The 22,485-nt window shown below is 49.2% G+C and overlaps 1 protein-coding gene across 10 annotated transcripts in view; it reads right to left on the bottom strand.

Moving 5' to 3' along the window:
- Nucleotides 1-22,485, bottom strand: part of frmd4a (FERM domain containing 4A) — a 101,410-nt gene that overhangs the window by 44,641 nt on the left and 34,284 nt on the right. For 4 of the 10 annotated variants that reach the window (XM_049006189.1, XM_049006187.1, XM_049006186.1 and 1 more), the window contains exon 2: nt 43-108. In XM_049006189.1, coding sequence (XP_048862146.1) covers nt 43-108 — 66 coding nt within the window. Of the gene's footprint in view, nt 1-42; nt 109-3,516; nt 3,781-3,918; nt 4,070-17,348; nt 18,146-22,485 lie in introns of those variants that run through there. The other 6 variants (XM_049006192.1, XM_049006183.1, XM_049006184.1 and 3 more) reach the window with 4 other exon arrangements.

Below are 22,485 nucleotides of genomic sequence, written 5' to 3'. Positions count from 1 at the left end.
GAACACCCTGGACTGCCCCCCCCCCCGGTACGGCACACCTACCTGCACGAGAAGTTCGAGCTTCCTGTCATCTAGGAGGTGAACCTGACATCGCCGCCCCTCCGTCATCTGAAAGGAAGGAGAAACCAGGTTAAGCTTCAGCATGAAGTGACACTGGGAGTGAGAACCTCTCCTCTGCCTCCAGCCGAGCGTGGGGGGGAGGGGGGGGGCATCTGAATTTGTTCCTGTCCTGAACACTGCACAGAAAGTGACATCACACACAAGGGCTCCACATCTTCAATTCCCCCCCCCCAATGCAGCCTCCTGTCATAACCTAGGCGATTCCAGGTCTCCTGTCCCATCAGCTTGGATCAGGAAGCATGTTCATGATGGGTTCTGCGCCAGACCAAAGGTTTTTGAGTCCTGAAGGAGCAGCTGGTTCACACAAGGATTCAGTGGTGAATTTCGGTTTGGGTCACAGCTGCACGTTTGCTACTCACAGACACGCTACACCTTCCAGGTCAGTGTCCTGCGCCTGACTCTCCGGGGCCAGCAGCTCCTCCGCACTTAACCTTCAGACCCAACCGACTGTAGAATGTACTTCCTGTACATGCCCCGGGCCATCCATCGTCCCAGGCGAGATTCCATCGCACCACAAACAATGGTCTTGGCGGAAGCAATTTCCTGTGCACGTGAGGGGCTGTTGGATGTCTGAAAATGCTGGCATGCTTCCGAGAGGAAGCGCATGAGGCCACGAGGATCTCCATAAACATCGAGCCATCAGCCGGCACACCAGTCAGCTTGTGGGCTCTTGTAGGTGGAAGGACTGTTTTACTACCTGTTCATCAAGCGATTAGGAACTTCTGAAGCACGATCAGCAGCGAGAGAAGGATTCTGGGCCAAAGTGCAACCACAGAGAGCTGCAAGGGAGCAAAACTACTGACTGAACTTCATAACATCCACATGGCACAAAAGCAAAAGCACAGCAATCGCAGTTAGTGTAGGACAGCTGTGGGGAAGCAGAGCTGACAGATAGCTCTCCCTGTCCGCAGTGTAGGGTGATGACTGGCCCATTCTCTAGCAATTGGTCATGACTGATAACGGGCTTGACAGGACTAACCCCCCCCCCCCCCCGAGCCCCAAACCCAACAAATCGCCACTAGAGATTGTAAACATTCGGCCAGGTGGCGGAGAAGCACTGAAACATCTGCACTCGGAATGTGACTCTCAGCATTTCCCCTGTTTGTTTCTCTGCCTCCTGAGTTATCGATTGTGGATTAGGGAAGAGAGCGAGAGAGAGAGAGAGAGAGAGAGAGAAAAAGAGAGAGAGAGAGAGAGAGAGAGAAAGGAGGAGAGAGAGAGAGAGAGAGAGAAGAGAGAGAGAGAGAGAGAGAGAGAGAGGGGGGCTGCACTCTTCATCTGCTGACTCACCACATCCCCAGAGAGGGTCCTCACCCAATACGTTGTTGAGTTTGCACTTCTCTGCCACTAAGCCAGAGATCTGCTGGCACTGCCCCCCTCCCCAGCTGCCCACCCCAATGCCATATTGCCCAACAACAGAGCTCAAGAACTTCAAGAAGAATCAAAGGACTGAGAAGATGCTTCTCTCTGAGCTTCTCCCAAGCATCCCACTGACTGCTCACTCTTCACCAACATCAAGGTTTAGCAGATGTTTACCTTTGTGAGGTGTCAGACCCAATGCTAATCTGTTAATCTGCATTTGGGGGGGGGGGGGGGGGGGGGATCAGCTCCACACCAAGGCCCATGTTACTTCCCTGACCCCCATGGATGCCACTTTGTTTGCTTTAAGGATCCAGGAGGGGATCTGATCACCCTGCAGGACATCAACCATCCCCTCCATCGTCGTCTGCATCAGCTCAACAAGCAGATCTTTTGTGTCTCATCTCAGGCCTGAAATCCAGGATTCTCCCTGTGGATCTTTCAGCATAAATGCTTGTCTTTCAAACCTCTGGTCACCGAGGTTTTATTTATGCAACAGCTCCGACACATGTGAGCCGTGATCCGGCCCGGAAGCGTGGTCCCAATGGAGGGGGTGGGGCTCACAATAGAGGTGACAGAGAACGCTGAACAGCTTTATGCTTCCTTGACATCCGGAGGAAGGAATGGGGGGTGGGGGGGTGGTGGGAATAACACAGGCGACTTTGCTTGTAAATATGAGAACACATCATGACCAAAACAAACAAGAAACCTAGTAACACGTCCTGCCATGAACCCGGCGACTATTAACTGCACTGAACCCGACCCGTCAGCCAATCGATGTCCCATCAGTCGGTAAACGCTGATCAGAAATTTCCACACAATTAAAACTGGGATGTTAGAGGCTGCATGGCTCTGTAAACCTCCAAGCTGGCTTGTCACTGCAGGTTGAGGCGTGGTGTGTATGTGCGTGTGTTTGTGTCGGGTGTGGGGTGTGGGGTGTGGTGGGGGGGAGGCACGCAGGTGCTGTTTGGACACAAATCGACAGCCCCACACTAATGTTTGCTTTGGCTGTTTATGGCTTTCGTGCCTGCCCTTCCACATCCAGACAAAAATGTGCATGCAAAAGCCTTTTCATCAAACGTGAAAATAAAACTGAATGTAAAAAGAATCAACGACGTGGAAAGTAAATAACAACAATTAAAAAAATTCTAATCATAGGCTATAGCCAGAGCATGTTCCAGATATACGTCTCATTATGAACCAGAGAAGCATGGCAGGGCACTGTCCCAGCCTGCTAACCTGCATAAGTTTACAGAGAAGACATCTCCTTGACCACGAGTCATTTTTTTCTATTCAGCAGCAAAAATATACACCTGGGTTCGTTTAAACACGTATATGTGCGAATGTGACGCACAAAGTAGATCAATCTATGTTTTTTTGTGCCTTTTATTAGCATATTTGCGCCATGTATAAAACAAACACAGCCATATTAGCCATAAAAGTTTGATACGGCACATCTACCGGGGCATAGCAGAGTTAAAAACTGTACTCGTGGTAAATTAATTAAATCTGCCCACTCAAATTCAACGAATCGTTTGCTTTTAGATAGCAACCTTTATTTAACTTCTGTGTTTTGTTCATAGACAAGTTGCTAATTAATCTGTAGATTAGTAAAAGCCCGTTTTCCGCAGAAGTATGTTGGTAGCAAGTTAATATTTCTCCCAGTGCATTTCCATTATGGGGATATACCAGCTGGAAAACAGTACAACAACGTGTGAGCTGCAGTAACAGCAGCATTCATAACCATATAAAAGTAACAGCGATAACAGCAGCGCCGTATTTATGCGGCGTTTCCAGCTCCAATCACGCCGATCGCAGGTGAATAACATCTCCGATCGGACCCGCCTGTCCGCTGGGAAAAAGGTGTTTCTCGATGCACGCTTTTACTCCTACCATTCGGCAAGTTCGGATGTTTTTTTTTTTACTGGAGATGTTCCTACAAATGATCGCGTCCGCGGCGATTTGTTTCGGGACAAAACAGGCTGCGACCCGGTCCAGCGCACAAAGCCACCCAGCAAAACAAGCGTCGGATGTTACCTTATAAACGTCTCCGCCGGTCGCACTGTAATATTAATCCGATCCCCTTTTAATCCCCGAGCACCGCGCGCGGAAGAGAAAGACGCGATCGCCCCTATGGCCTAGAAGGACAGCAGTTTCCATCCCATAGTGTCCGGCGGTCAGATGCAGCCCTGCTGCAGGCGAGGAGGCTGAGCGAATCCCGGTGCCAAGGCATCCTGTCTCCCCGCTAAAACGCGCTTTTCAGAGGGACGCTGGCCCGCTTCCCAGCGCGAAGCACTGCGCTATTCATCTCGGCCGATCAGTCGTCATGCACCGACCCCCCCCCCCCCCCCCCCATCATCCACCACCATTACTGCCACCGCCGCCTTGCACGGGTGACACCGGCGAAATGCCCCGCACAAGCAAAATGAGAGGACATACCATCGGAGCACAGCGGGGGACAGCGGGGGACACCTCAGCCTCAGGTCCGCGCCGTGTCGCTTTATTTTATATTCGCCGTTTAAAAGGTTTCGCGCTGACACGGGGAAAAAAAGCCAGACCGCGAAGGGAGACCGAGCCGTATGCGGGGGGGAAGGAGCAGGAAGGGGGGGACGGGTAAGGAAATCCTCGGCGATCCTGCAGAACTGCAAGTTTAAAAGGCGGCGCAGAGACTGTCCGGCGGAGGAACAGCCCACTGAGATGCGGCTGTACGGACGGGGCTCTCGGCTCCGGGGTACCCGAAAGGACAGCGTTTAAAACAGGGACCTTCAGATGTAATTCGTGTAGGCCTATTCTTTTGTGACTCATGTTTTTTATTTATTTTCTTATATATATAATCGTCCAAGTGATTAAAAAGATTATACCTATGTGGGTGTTCTGGAAATATGTGAGTTAATGTACAACATGCCTGTTTATCAAAACAAAAGTCCTATCAGAGCAAGATCAAGAAGTGAAAACATTGCCTGAAAGATGCGGCATCGATAAAAAAAAAAAAAAAAAAACGTCCCACAGCGTCTTCTGTCCTGAACTTTATAACTAAGTCTCACATAAATTTGACGGTATTTGCGGACATCTGTGCTGATTGGAATCGGTTCTGAATACCACAAAGGACAGTGACCTGCTGTTTTATTTCACGCAGTATAATTCAGTGCAAGGCTACTTGGAAAGGCTTTCAAATTGGGTAGGCTGGCTTTTTTTATGTTGCGTGACATGTGTACATTGCCTGATCATATATGTACACACAGGCAAATCACACGGGTACTCAGGGAGGTTAGGGGGAAGATGTCCTGGTCAAAGGCCACCATCATTACTGGCTGCAAAAACAATTGTTAAAAATGCAGGGCTTTGAATGTCCTGAAATTGCGGTAATACTGTGGTAAAGCACAGTCACCGAGATCACGTTAAAAAGTGTGGTGCCTCACTATTCCAGAACAGAGCTGAAAGCCCTCGTCTGGTACCGCTTAGAACATCGCTAAGCGGAACCTCGCCCCATCCAAGTTAAACATCTCCACATGATGGGTCTGTGTGCTTTTTTTAGGTAATATTTTTTTGTTCCTCTCACTTGGCAGCCTCCCTAGGCAAACGGTTTGTAGATTCACGAGCCTCAGTTTGAACGTTTGAAAATAATCCCTGAAAGCCACTCAAATGTCACTCAGATGGGGAGCAGAAAAGAACTTCACAATAAAAGCTCAATGTACAGATAATCAGGGGAGATTGGGAAAAAGGCAGACGGATTTCCCTTACAAACGCAGATAGCAGGACGGAATAATCAGACATTTTTTAGCGGTAAAGAGCGCCTGTCTCCGGAATAATTTAAAAGTACAGTGATTAGAGTGTTTTAGAATCACAGGGGTTCCTTCCTAAGGGACGTATGAATTTGCAGAAAATATGCAACCAGGGATTTGTTGTCTCACTAGCGATTTATCATCAAGGTGGGGGGGGGGGGGTGGCAACTTGCAACCCAAGTACTGTTTGGCTGCATGCACCAGTTTTCACAAGAGGCAAGGGGACCCCACGCGAAAAAAGGTGCATAAACACCGCCAGGCACATAATTGATGCAATCTGGGTAGGCGCCCCGCCTCGACCCCTCACAGCAGCAGTCTGTAATGAACGTTTCAGCAACGTCAAGCTGAAGACAGACGTGAGGCTCACAGAGGTGCAGTAATTACCTACAAGGGCCCCTGGATAAATTTGCGAGTCTGATGGAAGCTCTTTAGACTTGATGATGATCTGGAGATCTTTAAATAACAGTGTGTATGCTCGGGACTGGCAAGGCCGTCTTCCTCAGATCGATCCACAGGCATTTATTATGCGGGGATTGTCTACAGCCGTCTGGTAGAAGTTCAGCTTCTATGTCCTTACAGTCAACTGCAGTTTCTTCTCATCTTTTGCCAAGCAACTGTTTTTTTTTTAGGGGGGGGGGATCCTTTGCAGGTCCAGGAAAGGGAAATCCCAGGAAAGCCATTCCTCATGCAATTTATTACACGTCATTGCTGGTGTATCCCTGGATATATCGTCTGTCAACGCACCCCCTCAACAGGGGCCAAAGACCTAGGGTAGATTCCTTAATGTTAGAATTTCAATGGATGGTTATTTAAAGAAAATGACATGGTAAGACCGTACAGTTAGTCCATGCATCTTGACCCCATGATCATGCACTGCATGTATTTAACAGTGTATATATAATATTAGGTGCTAATTGTCATGGAGGCTGGAGATCAAACAGCCACCAGCAGGTTCCATAAGCGTCGTGTTCATCACGTCGGCTGAAGTCGAGACGACTCCACAGCCCTGTGATTTATGCTCGCTTCCAAATACCCAGACAAACAAACACCGTTCCCACATTAAACACACTCCAGGGCCACCGCCGCCGGCTGCCGGCACTCTCCGAGGAGCGTCATTTAGGGAGCAGCTTGGAGTGCAATCCCGTCTGGGTGCTGGTGGGGGCAGTGTTGGCCGGAGGCTAATGAGATGCACTCAGGCAACTGTGGGAACGGCACCTCCTGTTTGGATTGGCCGGTTGGAGAACAGGCCCCAGTCTGGGAACGTCCAAACAGAGCGGATCGTCTGAAAACGGCTGTCAAACGACTATGACTCTGGGAAAACTGCAGTTGTGTGTGTGTGTGTGTGTGTGTGTGTGTGTGTGTGTGGGAGAGAGAAGCTTGTGGATAGACACTATGTTCCCAGTTAGGCTTTTACAAACAAGCAGGCTTCAAGCACTGGATGGTGCCACACATATCTCTGACTGATTTCCCGCCCGTTCTTGACTAACCTCAGGGCTCCAATACCAGTCAAAGATCATGTGGCGCCCTAGGCAAGCTTCACCGTGTGGCGCCCCCTGTCTGACACAAAGTGAAATTGCCTCGCTAACTTGGTGCCCCCTCAGAAGATGGAGCCCTTGGCAGCCGCTATTACGCCTATGGCACTGCTTGGCTCTGGCAATGAAACTCTAGTTCTTGCTCCAGATTCGAGCCATTTCTCTGGCCTGGAGTTTGGACAGCTTGGACAGCATAGATTCTGACAGGGGGAAGTCTGTGCCTAGCCGAAGGCAGGGTGACACTTATCTAGGTCTCACAGACCGCTTCTGCATGCCATCGGAAAGCCCGAGGACCCCAAAGACGACAGAATGCTGTCTGTGGAGCTGCCAGAAGTTGGACGCTAAATCTTAAGTTCTGCACGGAGCTGATTTATTGACATCACCTTGAAATCACAGATTTTCTCACTCGTCAAACTTTATGAAGAGCCTTTTAAAAAATACGAAACTCGGTTTAAATATGAGGAAGATTCTGGGTTATTCAGGGCCTAGATAGAGAGCTACCCTGATCTCACTCTCTCCCTGTGACTGATGTGATCCATTCCTTCCTTTGAAGAACAGATTAAATCTCTGCACGGGAAAATGAAATCTATCTGCCCGCGATGTAGAGTTTATTTCTTAGATCGGAATGGTGCTTCAGACCTATTTTGAATAAGGGGCCTCATTTATTCATCATACCACTTGGTGATTGTGGTGCTATTTATCTCACTGTAATACCAGCGATCCAAACTCATCTGCAGGAAGTGAAACTGATACTGCAACAGAGGACAAATATCTTTCTCTCCGCACCAAGCCGTTGCTCCGGACTGATCTGCACAGGGAATAAACTTCACTACAAGGGCTGATCCAGGCATTTTCCTGTGAGGGTTGCTGGGTCTGTTGTGGCAGAGAGATGAGAGAGATCAGCTGAACTCTCACGCTAATGACCAACCAGACAGTATAACTGAAATATTCCGGCCATGCAGCCAACAGTCTTCATTTTATACACAGAGCCACGTTACACTGGGAAGGCAAATGTCTATTTTCCCTGTTTATATCAATAACATTAGCAGATAGTCTTACTTTATTCGTTTAATTTGTTTATGTTGGCCTGTGTAAGGAGACTATGATACACGCATGCAGCATATTTCCTAGTGCCCAGACAGGATTAACCCTCTGCTCTGTTTGCCCATTCCCTGTGTCCAGAACTTTCTATGGACTCTGAGGTCTTCTTGCCTTGGGCCCAAAAGAGTGACACTCTCCTGCTCTCACTCATCACGAGAAACCAGTAATATGCATTTTCAATTGCCTTTAAAAAAATCTACATTAACAGCTTGCAGTGGTGCACTGTCGTGAGCTAGATAACACTAAGGGTTCGAGTTCACACGTGTGTGTGGCGCTCTGAGGTTTTATGGAGTCTCAAGTGTGAAAATCTCACCCAACTGCTAAACGGCATCGTTCGTTCAACCCTGAGCGATAGGCGTGATGTCATGGGAAATATCTTAGCAGAACTAACGTCATAATATCTCATCACATAACCTGTCTCATCATGAGGTAGGTGAGCTCGGTAGATGTGCAGATGTGCTACGCGTGGTTATCAGACCGATTTAATATTTAAATCTCAGTGTGCTGTCATGTAGAAGCTTACATGCCAGATGTTAGCTGGAGAGTGATCTGGGACGCACATCTGCTCCTTGTTTTCTGCAGTGGAGCCGTTGGCGTAAGCCGAGCCTCAAAGTCGCCACGTTGGGGGGAGCAGGACTGGGGCGTCTTCTCTCTACGAGGCCGTGACGACCCACGTGGCGGGTTTCTGACGTCGAGTCATCAGTACAGCTTTTGTTTCTTTGCAGTCACAACGACAGACTCCGCGTTTCCCAATCCGCTCCTCTGGCTCCCTCAGACGGTCCATGTTTCTTTCTGTCTCCTAGCTCCCAGTAGGGGACAACAATGTGGAATGTTTGGCAGGGAGCTGGGAGGGAGCAAAAACATGGAATGTTTGGCAGGGAGCTGGGAGGGAGCAAAAACATGAACTGGCTGTGGGTCCCCGAGGACCGGGTTGGGAAACAGGACGATGCCAGGAGTCAGTCAGACACCAGCGACTGCCCTGCAGCGAGTCATGGCTGCGTTTCTGTCCTGCCGTGTGAAGTGGCAGTACGTGTCAGCTGTACCTTGTTAGTTCTAGGTTATGGATTGCATGCTTAGGATCCCTGTAAATTATGTCTGCCATTCCTGGTGTTCGGAATGAGGTCTGCCAAACTGGCCGAGCTGACCCAAACCCGCAATCGGGAGCCCCCACCAGGCGTTTCACAAGGCCCTGCAGATGCTTCACTGAGGATGGTGGGGCAGTGGGGAGGGGGGGGGGGCTTTGGGTGTCAGCCCATTAACATATTTTCCTAAAATATCACACTCGTTTCCCACAAGAATGAGGCTGGGTAGATGGCTATTTTAGCCAAGGCTGAACTGCACCACCATCTCAACAAGTCCCCGGCCAACTGGAGAAGGGCAGAAAGCCAGGAACTCAGCAATAACATCTCGCACCTTCTTAGTGGAATACCTGCAGAAGACATGATCGCAGTAGCCACCGGTAACAACCAAGAAGAGTTTCTATGGCAACCGGTGAATGAATAGAATGCAAACATGACCTCCAAAAGGAACGAGCAAATTGGGTCCAGTGACGATGGGACCCGACCCGACCCGACCCAGCCCAAACACTGTGTTTGGAATGAATGGGCTGGGGGGGGGGGGGGATTTGCAGCAGTAGAGTGGGGGCCGTTTGAGCCTTTGGAAGAGATTTGATCAGATCCCTCCATCAATACGTAAAGCTTCTCCTGCTCAAAACACCCCAACTCTCCATCGTTCGCCAGAAGCCGAGACAAACCTGTTATAAATGTAACTAATCTGCCTTCTGCACACCGATTCTGCATCACGTTTCATTTCGGTCCCTTCATATTTAGATGAGTGTAACAAAGTGCCTTGTCTGTGTGCCCACTTGTGTGTATCCTGTTCCTGGCTTGGGAAATCATGTTTAATATTGCTGGTAACACTTGGAGGAGGGGCTTATACACCAGAATGGGGGTGACTCTGGTGGACGGTCGGTGGGGGGGGGGGGTCGCCAATAGGATGGATCGTTCTGATTGGTTGCTGGAAATGCTGAGGTTCTGCAGAGATTTGAAATGAAGGGCAGAGCAGGAAAGCAAACAGCGCCGGCAGGGACTGGCACACACACACGCACACACACACACACACACAACCTGACTGCACAGCAATAAACCCAATGGCTCCCTGCATATTTTTCACTGCACAGAGCTGAGTCTGATCCATTCACCTGGAAACGGCAGACAAACAGATCGTCCACACGTCACTCTGACAAGTGAGAGTTTCGAGTTGCCTCATTAGCAAATGGCATCGCATTCCAACCACTTACTAGAGTTCCTGGTTCTGATTACGGGAATCGGCATGTTTCCCTTGCCAGTCAGTCCCAGGAAGTGCGCTGGAGGCCCACAGCCACAGCTGATGCCGGGGCCTCGATCCACATTTATCATTGATTCAGTTAGCGACTGAGCGACTGGCATTATTTAAAACAAGGAAGATTCAGAGGGAAAATGGTCACACTTGCCTAGGAAAACTCTCTGTTTGTTTCCTCCAGTGTGTTTCAACCTGGTCCTTGAGAACCTCGCCCCAGACAGTCTATATTTTCGCTCCTTCCCAGCTCCCAGCCAATCAGGAATTCTGAATACCTGGTGCAGGAGCAAAAGTGTGGACTATCTGGAGGTCCCAAAGGACCAATGCACAAAGGCGCCTGTGATGGAGTGACGTCAGGGTGTGGCGTTTGGTGGAATATCAGCAAAAAAAAAAAAAAAACAGAATTGAAATAGAAACTAGCAAAGGCCTCGCAGGATTTTGGAAGGAACAGCTTCTGAAAGGATATACTGCCATTTATTTATTTATGACTCGACGCTGACTGATGTTATCTCTGACACTGTTGCAGGGGAGGGGGCTGCCTCTACCACATCAGAGCCCTGGTGTCCTCTGAAAACTATACGCGTCCCATTTGTTTGTCAGGCTCTTCAAAGGAGATCCCCACACAATGGATACAAAAAGTTTGGCCTGAAACAATAACTGACCACATGAAGCACGTACGACTCCCTCTGTTTCAGTGATCCCTGTGACACTGGAAGTCGTCCCACACGCAAAAGGGTTCATGCTCGAAACCCCCCCCCCAACCCCATTTGCAGGTCTGGCCTAACCTCGACATCTTTCCTCCGACAGACTTTCTGAAAGTGTGCCCAAGGGAAGGGGTGTAGCTAAAAATTCTGTCCCCCAGGCAAAATGTCACCTTGGGCCTCCCGTCCAATTTTACTTATACTTTTATGTGTTCGCGAGCCCTTGTAAAATGCTGCCCCCCCCCCCCGAATCTGCCAGAGTCTCCATGCCCCCTGTGCGCCCCCTTTACTCGACGTGGAATGGGCAGAGTGCTCTAAGTATTCTCCTTCTCTTCAGCCAGGAAACGTGCTCTTTAGCTCTTCATGGCCTGGAAATGCGGCCTGTCCCTTTAACAGTGGACATTAATTGAATAAATGGGGTGTCGCAGTGTGCGGGCACAGTGGGCCGGTCTCCGCGGTGGCTTGCCAAGCCCCGAGGCAAACGCAGAGCCGCGTGTAGGAGAAGGGAATAGAGCACAGACGCGACCTGGTTTCATGTCCCATCGTCACAATGACCCTGCTGGGGTCAAGAACGTCGTCATCTTGCAATCTGTTAAAGATTCAATCCAGGATATCCGGAGATGCTCTCTGCCTCTCTAACCGAGGGGTGTTATCATACAGACCCTTTAAATCAGGTTGTTTTCACCTTTAGGTTCATTTATATGTAACAGACAGGATGTATGTCTGCCTAAATATTGCAACATGTCCATCATTCATAACTGATTATCCAGTACAAGGTTGCATTTAGTGGGCAGCATGTCCCAGGATGCACAGGGTATGAGGCAGGGGACACCCTGATTGGGATGCCAGCCAATCACTGGGTACGAGGCAGGGGACACCCTGATTGGGATGCCAGCCAATCACTGGGTACGAGGCAGGGGACAGCCAGATTGGGATGCCAGCCAATCACTGGGTACGAGGCTGGGGACACCCTGGGTGGGATGCTAGCCAACCCCAAAACATGAGGCAGGGGACACCCTGGTTGGAATGCCACCCAATCATAGGGTACAAGGCTGGGGACATCCTGGGTGGGACGTGAACCAATCACAAAATATGAGACATGGGACACCTAGGCAAGCTAGTCAGCGTCCCTTCAGAAGATGGTGCACCTTTGTCACCTGCCTAGGGCCTCCTCGGCTGGGAACAAGGTCACTGAATATTTACATTTATTAAACAGATGCTTTTATCAAAAGCGAAATACATTCTTGAGAAAATAAGGACACACAGACTCTGCAGCAATTCGAGGTTAAGGGTCCTGCTCTGAGGTCCAATGGTGACATCACTCTGTTGACGGTGGGATTCAAACCAGCAACCTTCCGATCACAGGCACAGCCTCCTAACCCACTGGTATTTTCCGTGCTTGCATAGGCCTCGGAGAGATTCCCTAGTGCGTAATCAGCCCGGCTCTGGACGCAGCACGATCACATGTAGGACGGAGCCGGACTGGGACGCTAAAACCCGCAGTGTTACCATGGTGCAAGGGGTGAAGGGGCTGTCCGAACAGAACAGGGGAATAAAAGACGGTGAGCAGCATTTCATTTAACGACAGGCTTACTCTCCTTCTCTTCCTGCAGTCAAGCTTTGGGCCAAGTCAATACAGCTCCCCAAGCGAAAATCTCTCCTCGTCTTCCAAGCAAAAGTCACATGCAGAACTCTGCTATTCCACTGTCCGCCCTGGAATATTTTTCTCTCTGTCGCAGTCATATTGTGCATGATTTGTGCATCCAATTGTCAGATCAGTAAATATATCTCGATTCATTTTATTAATATATCATACACTGTGCGATATAGATACAGAATTTACTTACATTAGAATCTGTAAATATTTTTGTTAGATATTAGAAATGGGAGATGGGATGTAAAGGACACGCTTTCTAAGTTCAGTGTTCTCCCTGTTTCAGTTTTTGCTTCAGACATAATGGATTATAATGTACAGTAATGGAATTTAAATGTAATCTAAATGGATTCTGAAGGATTTGGCAATTTTAAGGTCTGGGACACATCATGGGATTGAAGATAAGGAGCATTTTTGCACATATTCCAAGCGTAAACTCTGGAGCTTCCCCTGTGAAGCCAAGGCAGCTGATTTATTAATAAACATGAAAATTTTAGACAGTTCCTGGACTCTCGAATTGGCCTTTTGGGGCCTGTCCAGCATCTTCCAGCGTGCAAATGCCGTTTCGTACGGCCTGAAATTACCGCCGAAAACAGGGCGGCATTTTGGAGATGATTTGCTATTAATGGTAAGTAGGTTACGGTGGGAAAATGAAACAGGAGATCATGTGTGTGCTGGAGGGTGTCCAGGGCGCGATCGGCCGGGCACCACGTGTGGGTCACCTCAACCACAGCTCGAAAGGTCCTGGGATGGAGCGATCAGGGTCAAGCTCCAGATCACGGAGCTGTTTGCTCTCAAATCATCTTACGGAAAATATCTTTCAAATGACTCAGGCCAGCCTGGACTGAGCGTCCCAAACAAAAGCCTTTCAAAGTGTGTTTGCAGGCCTGTCCTTAAGCTACTCCCCACCCCACCCCCCCCTCGACCCCACAATTACCCATAATGCAGTGGTCTCCTCCAGTAATCTCCACATTCCAGATGTCTTACTGCGTGTGACACAGTGCACAGAGTCCGGCCATTTCCAAAAATCCCTTCCTGAGGAGACAGTCACATTCCTAACGCAGAATTCATCCCTGGCATGACAGGAAGCGCAATATGAAAGGCTTCCTGACAAAATTCCATCTTTACACAATTTGATCTTTCACAATATTTGTGCTTTTCCAAAAATAAAACTCACTTGTTCCATTGCAGCATGTTTCTTCTTGTGGTTTGTATGTCTAAACTGGTCGGTGTGATCTCTCTGATCATTCAGATAAGCTCTAAACACTGGCAATGCCATGTGCAATGCATTGTATTAGGACACTGTGCCTGGGATCGGAAGGTTACTGGTTCAAATCCTGTGTAGTTGGTAAAGTGCTTCTAGTGTTAGGGCCACTTAAACCTCATTTGTTCCAGGGACTGGCTCAAAAATAGCAGGTCTTATTGGATAAATGCATTTGTTAAATAAAAACGGTCGTATTTTCCCATCAGTAGGGATGCTAGTCTGTAAATCTCCTGTTGCTTCCTTGGTCAGATGCTCCACTGTGAAAATAAACTACCTGATCTTCACAACCAATCATTCAGGAACCCCGGGCGATCAGATTGCGCCGATATTCCCACATCTCTCCTGGCCGATTAATGCCGGACCGTTATTAATTCTCAGCGGGATACCGCGGTGGAATTCTCATGGCCGAATTTCCGAGCCGCGATTCACTGTGAGAGAGTCCTCTCTGCGGGAGGAGCGGGCGGTAAACAAACCCTGAAAGCAAACAAACGAGTCCGAAGGGCACGACGTCCCCCTACTCACATGCTTCAGGAACAACAGAGAATCTCACATCCTGTTCTGGGAACATATTTTCATTCAGAAACAGCGGGGCTAGCTGGTGGGAATGGGAGAGACCCCATGTGACCAGTTACGTGTGGGTTAAACCACCGCGGGGGAACAAAGGGGGGGGGGAGGGGGGCTGGAGGGGTGTGTTTTCTGGCTTTTGGAGGCAGGGGAGCGAGAACAAAACTGTCTGTGCAATTTTACGAGAGTAGCGGGGAGCTCTGATCACCCTGCAGAGGCTTGGAAAGGCTTTGCTCGATTTCCTCACCAGGAGGCGACCCGCCATCAGACGTAATTCTGGTATTTTTCAAAACCTGAGGCCATGAAAAACAGAATTTAATCTCCCCTAACAGAGTAGTCCGCTGTTTACCGGCTCTTTACTTTGTATCGATGCCGTATGGCAGGAAAACAGTCAAGGAGATTCAGTGAAAACTGGTTCTCCTCCCAGTAACATAAAATACCCTAAATAGACAACATCAGGGCAGCTGTGGTGGGGGGGGGGGGGCACACAGCTGATACCCTGCAGTCCTCATGTCACAGTCGTAAGCTCTTTGTCCTCAAAAAACATGTTTGAAAACACCGTCCTTTAATTAATGTCAAGGAATTTAATATCTCGAGGGCAGTTTTCAGGACACCTCCAGCCTATTAGCGTATGAGCATGGAGATTACTTGAGATTATATAAGCAAAAATATTTCACAGATATTTCACAGCAAAGATTCTTTCATCTCTCAGTGCACAAAGTCCCGGAAAAGGCATCCATTAGTGTGTATGTGTTGTAAGAGCATTGTACCTTAAGGGCATTCCCGTTAAAAACAACTGTCACACGCTCATTCTGACATTCCCGTTAAAAACATGCATCGCACGCACATCCTGGCCACATCCCTGCAGTCCCTGGGCTTCGGAGAAGGGACAGTCACTGGCTTCAGAAGGGAGAGTCCTCAGAGACTACACTGCCCATGTCCCACTGTCCGAAAACCTGGGGTCTTTCCAGGTAGCATTTTTAAGGAGGTTCCCCTACCTATTTCATAAGCCTTGATTGAACACTTGAGCTGTCAATAACTTGAGTGAAGACCAATCAAAGCATTCTGCGCCGAGACCCTTGCCTCCTCAGCCTCTCTCTCAGCGACACACTGCCGAGGAAAGGTTCTCGCGTTGGTGTACCAGCCGTGCTGTGTAGAATGCTCATGTAAACAGCCTGGCTCTCAATCACGGACACGGAAACCGCCATGGCCGGCCTTCACAAACGACCGCCTCAATTTTCCCAAAGGGCTGATTCTGTCCTCCATGGGAAGAAAGCCAGCGAAATTAAATTTAACAGTACAGAGGGAGAAGGAGAGCACACAGAGCCTTTATGGGTCACACAGAGACCCCGAGCCATGCCGTACATGGGTCTGTAGCTGGCTAGATCACTGCTTTTTCCCTACGCCGGCTGAACGCCGGCCAGGATGTCTGAGAGCCGTGAGTTCTGTGCCAGTGTGGAAGTGGTTTTGGACAGGCTAATAAAGGAGCCTGGGCTGTGAAACACATCCCACAACCTGAGGGTTTCCTCGTCCAGCTGAGTGAAAGGCAGCCCTGCTCCTTTCTTGATTAGGCTGGGATTCTGCGGCGGGGGGGGAAGGGGGCATCTGCGTGGGGGTACGCAGTTTGGATCACCGGCCGTCCCATCCCCCATGAGCTTCCTCAGAGGATGTTTTACTTTGTTTGCCTCTCCAATATGGCAACCTACTTTTTACCAGTGTAAGGTGATTGGTCGTAATCGGAAACAGAGAGACATAATTGGCAGAGGCTAGAACAGCATCTGTGGACTTTAACCAACCAGAAAAGCCCACAGGCCAGAATCCACAGCCCCGCCCCCCTTTGTGATCTGGTATCCATCCCACCCTGGGAAGTCACGGGTCAGAAGCCACACCCCCACAGACAGCAATTAATGTGCACCCTCCCCCTCCCCTTCCAGTGGCCTTACTGGGGAAGGAGACCCTGTCACAACCAAAGCCTGGGGGGGAGGGTTGTTGGTTTATGGCTCTACATTCCCTGGGGAACGAGATTAACAGCTGAAGCGTGTTCCACGGAGATGGGACGGAGCGACGCAGTCGTTAACAGCGCCTCATAATTACAGTGACATGCAATTATATTTAATGCTTATAATTGAAAAATATGAATGCGCACTGCAAAAATATGTCACAATAATAAACCGTGTGGAACACAGAAGACGTGCCAACTGTATGAGGCTGAAGAAACCAACCCGCACACTAGTATGGGAGACACCCCTCTGATTCCGTAATTCAAGAATTTTCCCTTGGGACTGATAAAGTTTAGTCTTATTTTAATAACGAAAGGCATACGAAAGGCATTTTACTCCAGAAATGCGCTAACAAGGCCCATAGATCGCCTGCATGTTTTACTCTCATTCTGAATATAAGTGAACTGTGAACCTCCCTAAAAGTCTGAAATGGTTTAATCTAACGCATAAAGCAGAAAAGTCGGGACGGACAACGGCCGGATTCTTTTGCCATTTAAAAGCTGCCATCTTGCTGAACCTTTTTTTTATAAAACTCAGGGGACTGTTTCAAAAAACCGTGCCCAGGAAGCCTATTGCAGATGCAGTCCTTTCAGGGCATTTTAGTTTTCCCGTAAATGGCCCTTTGAATCCACCATAGCAACATGAGGTAAAGGGGAAACACGCAGCGATTCCCTGCATTTAAAGTTTTACGTTTTTTTCCCCCCAGCTCTCTCTTTTAAACCAGGGGACGTCCTAAGAGGAACCGAGAGCCAAGTAGCAGACAGAAATCCTTAAAGACAGCAAAACCCGCGCTGAAAAACACGGACATACGCATAAACTTAGTCGCAACTACTGCGCCGGGTACGTAAGTCTCATAACCCAACGCTCAAAGCAGATTAAACTCTTCCCTCCATCTTCTGGAAGCTGCCAGCATGGACGGCAGTGTAGTGCGTACCTGGTACACCGCCCGCGGTACGCGTCTGGCTCTAAGCGAGAGCAGAGCCCTCAGGTGCAGGATCCTCCACCTCCTCAGAGCAGCAGTGGTCAGGTTCCACAGGACTCCCTGCCCGCCCAGGAACACGTCCTCCAAGCCAAACAGGGTTGCCTCCATTGCAACCTGAGTGTGTCGGTTTCCGGGTTCCTAGGTAGATTTCACAGCCCTGGGTGATGCAGTTCTTCTCGCCCTGTCCTTTTGCCCTTTTTCGTTTTTTTGTTGTTGTTATCTCCAAGGGAAAGCTGGTGGGAGTCATGCCCAGGTGTGGGCACAGGAAGGTGGTAGCTGTAGCGACATCCCATATCACCCCTGTCCATCATGGGCTATCCAGAAAGACTCCTCCACTGCGGTCGTCCACTTCGGGTTTGGCAATACTGAAGGCGCTGGGCTTTAAACCCGACCGATCGCGATGTGGATTCCTGCAAAGCCGCAGTGAGATTTTACAGCCTCTCTCCGGTTGTCCGGACCCGGGTCGAGCCCGGCCGAGATCCACTGCGCAGCTCCCCTGGGGTTTGCACCAAGGTGACTTCCTCTCCTGGAAGACGATCCGGCGAGCGAGCTACGCGATAGCAGGTCCTCCTATAGGCTTTCAAAAGCGCAGCGGAGGAGAGGACTTGGCGTCTTCAGAGGGTCTACAAGTTTTCCCCTCCGTCTTCTGGGACGGCGTCCAGCGGGCTGTTTTTGAAAGAGCATCTGTGCCAGCGTTCCCAGGACAATCTGCTGCTCGCTTTTACCCCCATTTAATCCCTGGCATGGACGGGGGGGCGGGGGGAGGGGAGGGGAGCTCTGGGAAATGCACCGAGATGTGGACTGATGTGGCGACACGGGCTGGTGAGCAGCATCCCAAACATGCTACTGTTTCCCGCACCAAGCACCTGCACAACCGACCCGATTAACTAGAGTAACTTGTTCTTGTGCCAGCCAGTAATTGTAGTAACTGTGGTGGGAACGGTGACATGTTTGTTCCCCGGGCTGAATAGACTGACATGTCACAACATCGCCGTCCGCTTAATCAAAACACGAACCGAAGTCTCACCCTTCAAATGTTGCTGCTGGTTGCAGTTTTGCGCAAATAAACTTGTAACTATGGTCATAAACTTAAAAAAATAAACACTGAGATGAAGACAGGACAGGTATTGATGTAGAAGTAACTTTTAACGACTCTTAAACATACCAGACCATTCCTTATCGATGTTGCTTTGGATAAGCAGGGACACATATGCAACCGTTCAACCACTAATTTCTTACATGTGGTGATGGAATCACCGCGAGGGTGTTGCATGACAGACTGCACAGGCGCCGCAGATCTGTATAGCGTGGATCGGGTTCTGTTTCATCGCTTGTCATTTCGCTTCTTCTAACCGTCCAGACGGAAGGTCTTTTGCGAAGCCTGTAAATTTTAAAGTCGAGGGAAAGCAGACGAGCTTCCGACGAGCCCGAAATGGCAACGTGGAGCAGCCGCGGTTGCCGCCGCCCAATCTCTCACGAGAAAACGGGGACCGGCGGAATGAGAAGCATTTACAGACGTGGCCCAATCTTTCTCGTCATCGTCCTTCTCTCTCCTTCTCTCTCTCCAGCTCTGATTCAGGGACGAGGGAGAGCCGTATTTGTTGAAGCGTTAAATGGAGAGCCGGGCAAATATTTAGATTTAGCAGATGTTTGTGGGTCTCCGTGTGCACCACTGGGTCCAGAAGACTCCTGGGAAAGCTCACAAAACCGTCTGGCCCGGGGTGAAAACTCTCATGTTACCGCCAGCTCACGACAACAGAGCCCAACTTATTTTACACACCTTGCTGCTCAGATCAGCCCGAAAGCAATGGCAGAAGTCAATTTTCATGCTCCCTTAGTGTTTTTCTGTCCTTGTGAGGGACATGTTTCTGAGGAAAACGTCCTTGCAGAGATATAAAAACCCAAAAAGGCCGACACTGTGGGTATGACCTCACAACAAATGCCCCTGTCTTTTCTTTTTACAGTCTCACCTGCATGTTTCAGCTAAAATTGCCCAGCACACACGGGTCGCTGTTAATTTCCACACCCTCTAGCTTTTCTGTTGATTTATTGTGTGAAAGCGAAGGGCAAGGTGGGGACCCAGCGCAGACGGCGACGCAAACACACACGCGTGCTCATTTATGTAACGTCATAATTTAGCGGCACGTAATTTATATGGGGGTGCCTGGTCAGAATTGCGGCCTGTCGTTTAATTTCACGGGGTGTGTGGTTTATGATTGCGGGGGGGGGGGGGGGGGGGGGGGGCAGCTGGCAGGGGTCATTCAAGGCTCGGCTGGCGGGACCCTGCCACCTTCCGTCTTATTTCATCGCTGGGCTGTAACGACCAGACTCAGCCATTCAGCATGAGTGTCTCATGGAGCCACATTTCAGCCGCTCTCCCTTGGACTTTCTTCTCTGTTTTTTTGAAAGCTGAAAGCTGATTGGCTCCTGGAGTGGCCTTTCCCGTCACTCAGCAACTCATAACATATATAATGATAGGGTTGGCCTCTCTTATGCCCCTCACTTTTAAAAAGTACCAGAATGGCCCCTGTTGGCCCCATGGCTCACTGGGTAGTCTGATACCCAGAGGGTTGTGGGTTCGATTCCCATCTCCTGACCACTCTGTGAGCGTGGCATTCACACATCCTCCCTGTATTGCCTCCGTTAGTTGCTTAGATGTGAACAGTAAATGCGATTTACCAAGCCTGTATGACCGTTGTCCTGTGGCAAGTTAGGTCACACATCGACGCGAGTGAGCGATGGATGGATGGAGCGATGCCGCATGGTGTGAAACAGCGAAAGAGACGATTAATGAATTATGGATGAAATCGGCTGAGTCACATCTGCGGAAACAGAGAGCGTGGACTGTAAACGAAGATCACGCCGTATCCGATTATTTCCGCGTGGCTGGGGGAGAGGGGGGGGGGTGATTAATCACGGTCTGTCAAAGCCTTTTAAATGCCAGGTATGGGTACAAGGGATCGATATGAATTTATAGCGATACTCTATTTATCCGCCTCTGGAGAGGACTGCAAACAACCCCCCCCCCCCCCCACCATCGCGGCATTAGAAAAACAGTCTGATGCCAGTCAGACACCAACGTTTGAAGCCCCCCCCTGTTTTACACTGACCTAGTTCATATATAGGCTAATTAAATGCTTGGAGTCCTCAGAAGATACATATTGATGAGGATTTCAGGATAAAAGATAAAAGATTCCAATCAGAGGATGGGGAATCGAGGGGAGGGGCAGTGACACAGAAGTGCAGTAGCATGGCAGAGTACACGCGTGTGACACAAACGTATTTTGGGCCCCATTGGTCAGACCCGCGTTCACAGAAGGGGGGGCTGGTTCGGCAAATTCACTGGGTCGGCTCCTACAGGCCCTGACACAAAGGACTTAAATGTCCTGGGATCTTTCAAGCTCTCCATTTCCTGTTTTGGGGAATATGGAACTCCCCCCTTAGCCAGTACTGGGTGACCCTCACCATGCCCCCTCTAGTCCATTGTTTCGCTTTTGGGGAGGGGGCAGTGAATCAGATTAAAACTTTGAAGGTTCAGCTTCGGTTCAGAAGAGAAGTTCCAGTCGCAAGACATCCGAGGCCCCTGGAGGTCCTCCGTGAGATGGGGGCTTCAGACATTTATCAGATTCCTCCTACCCTTGCAGTCAGCCAGGCATTTCCATAAATGGTCATTTTGGGGTAAAATGAGCTTTAATATTGCAGAGTTGTAGTTTGGGGCTGTGTGGTCTGCTTTCTCTACAAGGGGAGTCCACAAACCGTCACTGGCCCCCGTAACTCTACCTTCTTATTGGAACTGCATGATGCCGTCGGCCTCAGATCTCTGAGATCGGAAGACGAGAGGAGCGCAGTCGCAGGAGATAAAGGGCTCGTGAAAGGCCAAAAAGCAGCTCAAGACGATAAGGAAAATGGAACCAGACACGCCGCAAACGTCTTAAACACCCAAAGCAAATATCGAAAGCACCGAGGAGTCTTTTTGAAGAAGAAGGTGACAATGTTTGAAGGAGAACAGTTATGGTTTCATGGAGATCACCGGCTTGCAGGTTCTCAGGCCTGCCCAGGCCTTTAGTCAAAGGCCCAATTAGTGCTGGTGCTTTGTAGACAGATGATGTTACTTAGCACACACTAGCGCTGCGAGCACTTTGCATATATCGTCTGTTTCCATGCAAGAACAGGCTAATTAAAAATTTTGCAGGCGACTTGCTTCAATTTTTGCTCGCTAGGGATTCCGATAACCTCTCTATGTTTCCTGGGAAACTGTGACTGAGTTTTTCTTAAAATAAAAGCATTATTCCCGGCCCTTCACCCTTTTGATGCTACGGGATTTTTTTTTTTTGTTCAGGGAGTCGTGGGTTAAGTATAGTAACAGGGGCAGCAGAAATGGTGACGAATCCAGAACATGGAGCTTTTCTATCCTCATTGACTCACGAATAGTTCAGATTTGGTAATAACTCCCAGCAGAGTTGCTTTGTCCTATTATTCACTGTCCTAACGTCATTTGTGGCACAAACATTAAAAAAAAAGTTTAATCCACCTGATAGACATTGCTTAATTAATGTAGGAGATGATTAGGTCAAACAGAAGATGCGGTCATTCATCTTCAGGTCAACAGTCATCTGTAATGCACAGGACTGGTGGTTTGTTCTGGGATAGGGCTCTAGATCTCCAATTAAATGCATTAAATGAATCGTCTTCTGTGATGACATCACGCATGTTCCTCACGACCGAAGGTGACCCTCATCTTCAGGCTCCATCCTCTGACTCCACTACTGCCATTTGGATCGGAGGAACCCGAACCAACGTCTGCAAGGGAGTGTCTTGTCTATCTTAGCTTTTACCATGTGACAGGCCTGCATGATCGAGTTGAGAGACAGACATATGTGCGCACATGCAGTTTTGCTTGTACGCGAGTGCAGTCTTAACTCAATCTAACACTCTCACTAGCATTTCAGAAGTATGACGCTGCCAAACCCATAGTGAACTGTGGGGGAAAATGACTTTACCTGGTGACAGCTGTACAGCTAATAAGAAGAATATATTGCAGTGTGAACTGGGTCAGAAGTTAGACTGGACATACTGAATGCATCCCCTT

This window comes from Brienomyrus brachyistius, chromosome 1 (assembly GCF_023856365.1).
Source record: "Brienomyrus brachyistius isolate T26 chromosome 1, BBRACH_0.4, whole genome shotgun sequence".
Taxonomy (NCBI): Eukaryota; Metazoa; Chordata; class Actinopteri; order Osteoglossiformes; family Mormyridae; genus Brienomyrus; species Brienomyrus brachyistius.
The sequence above is the reverse complement of the archived record's forward strand: the minus strand, read 5'-3'. Positions and strand labels throughout refer to the sequence as shown.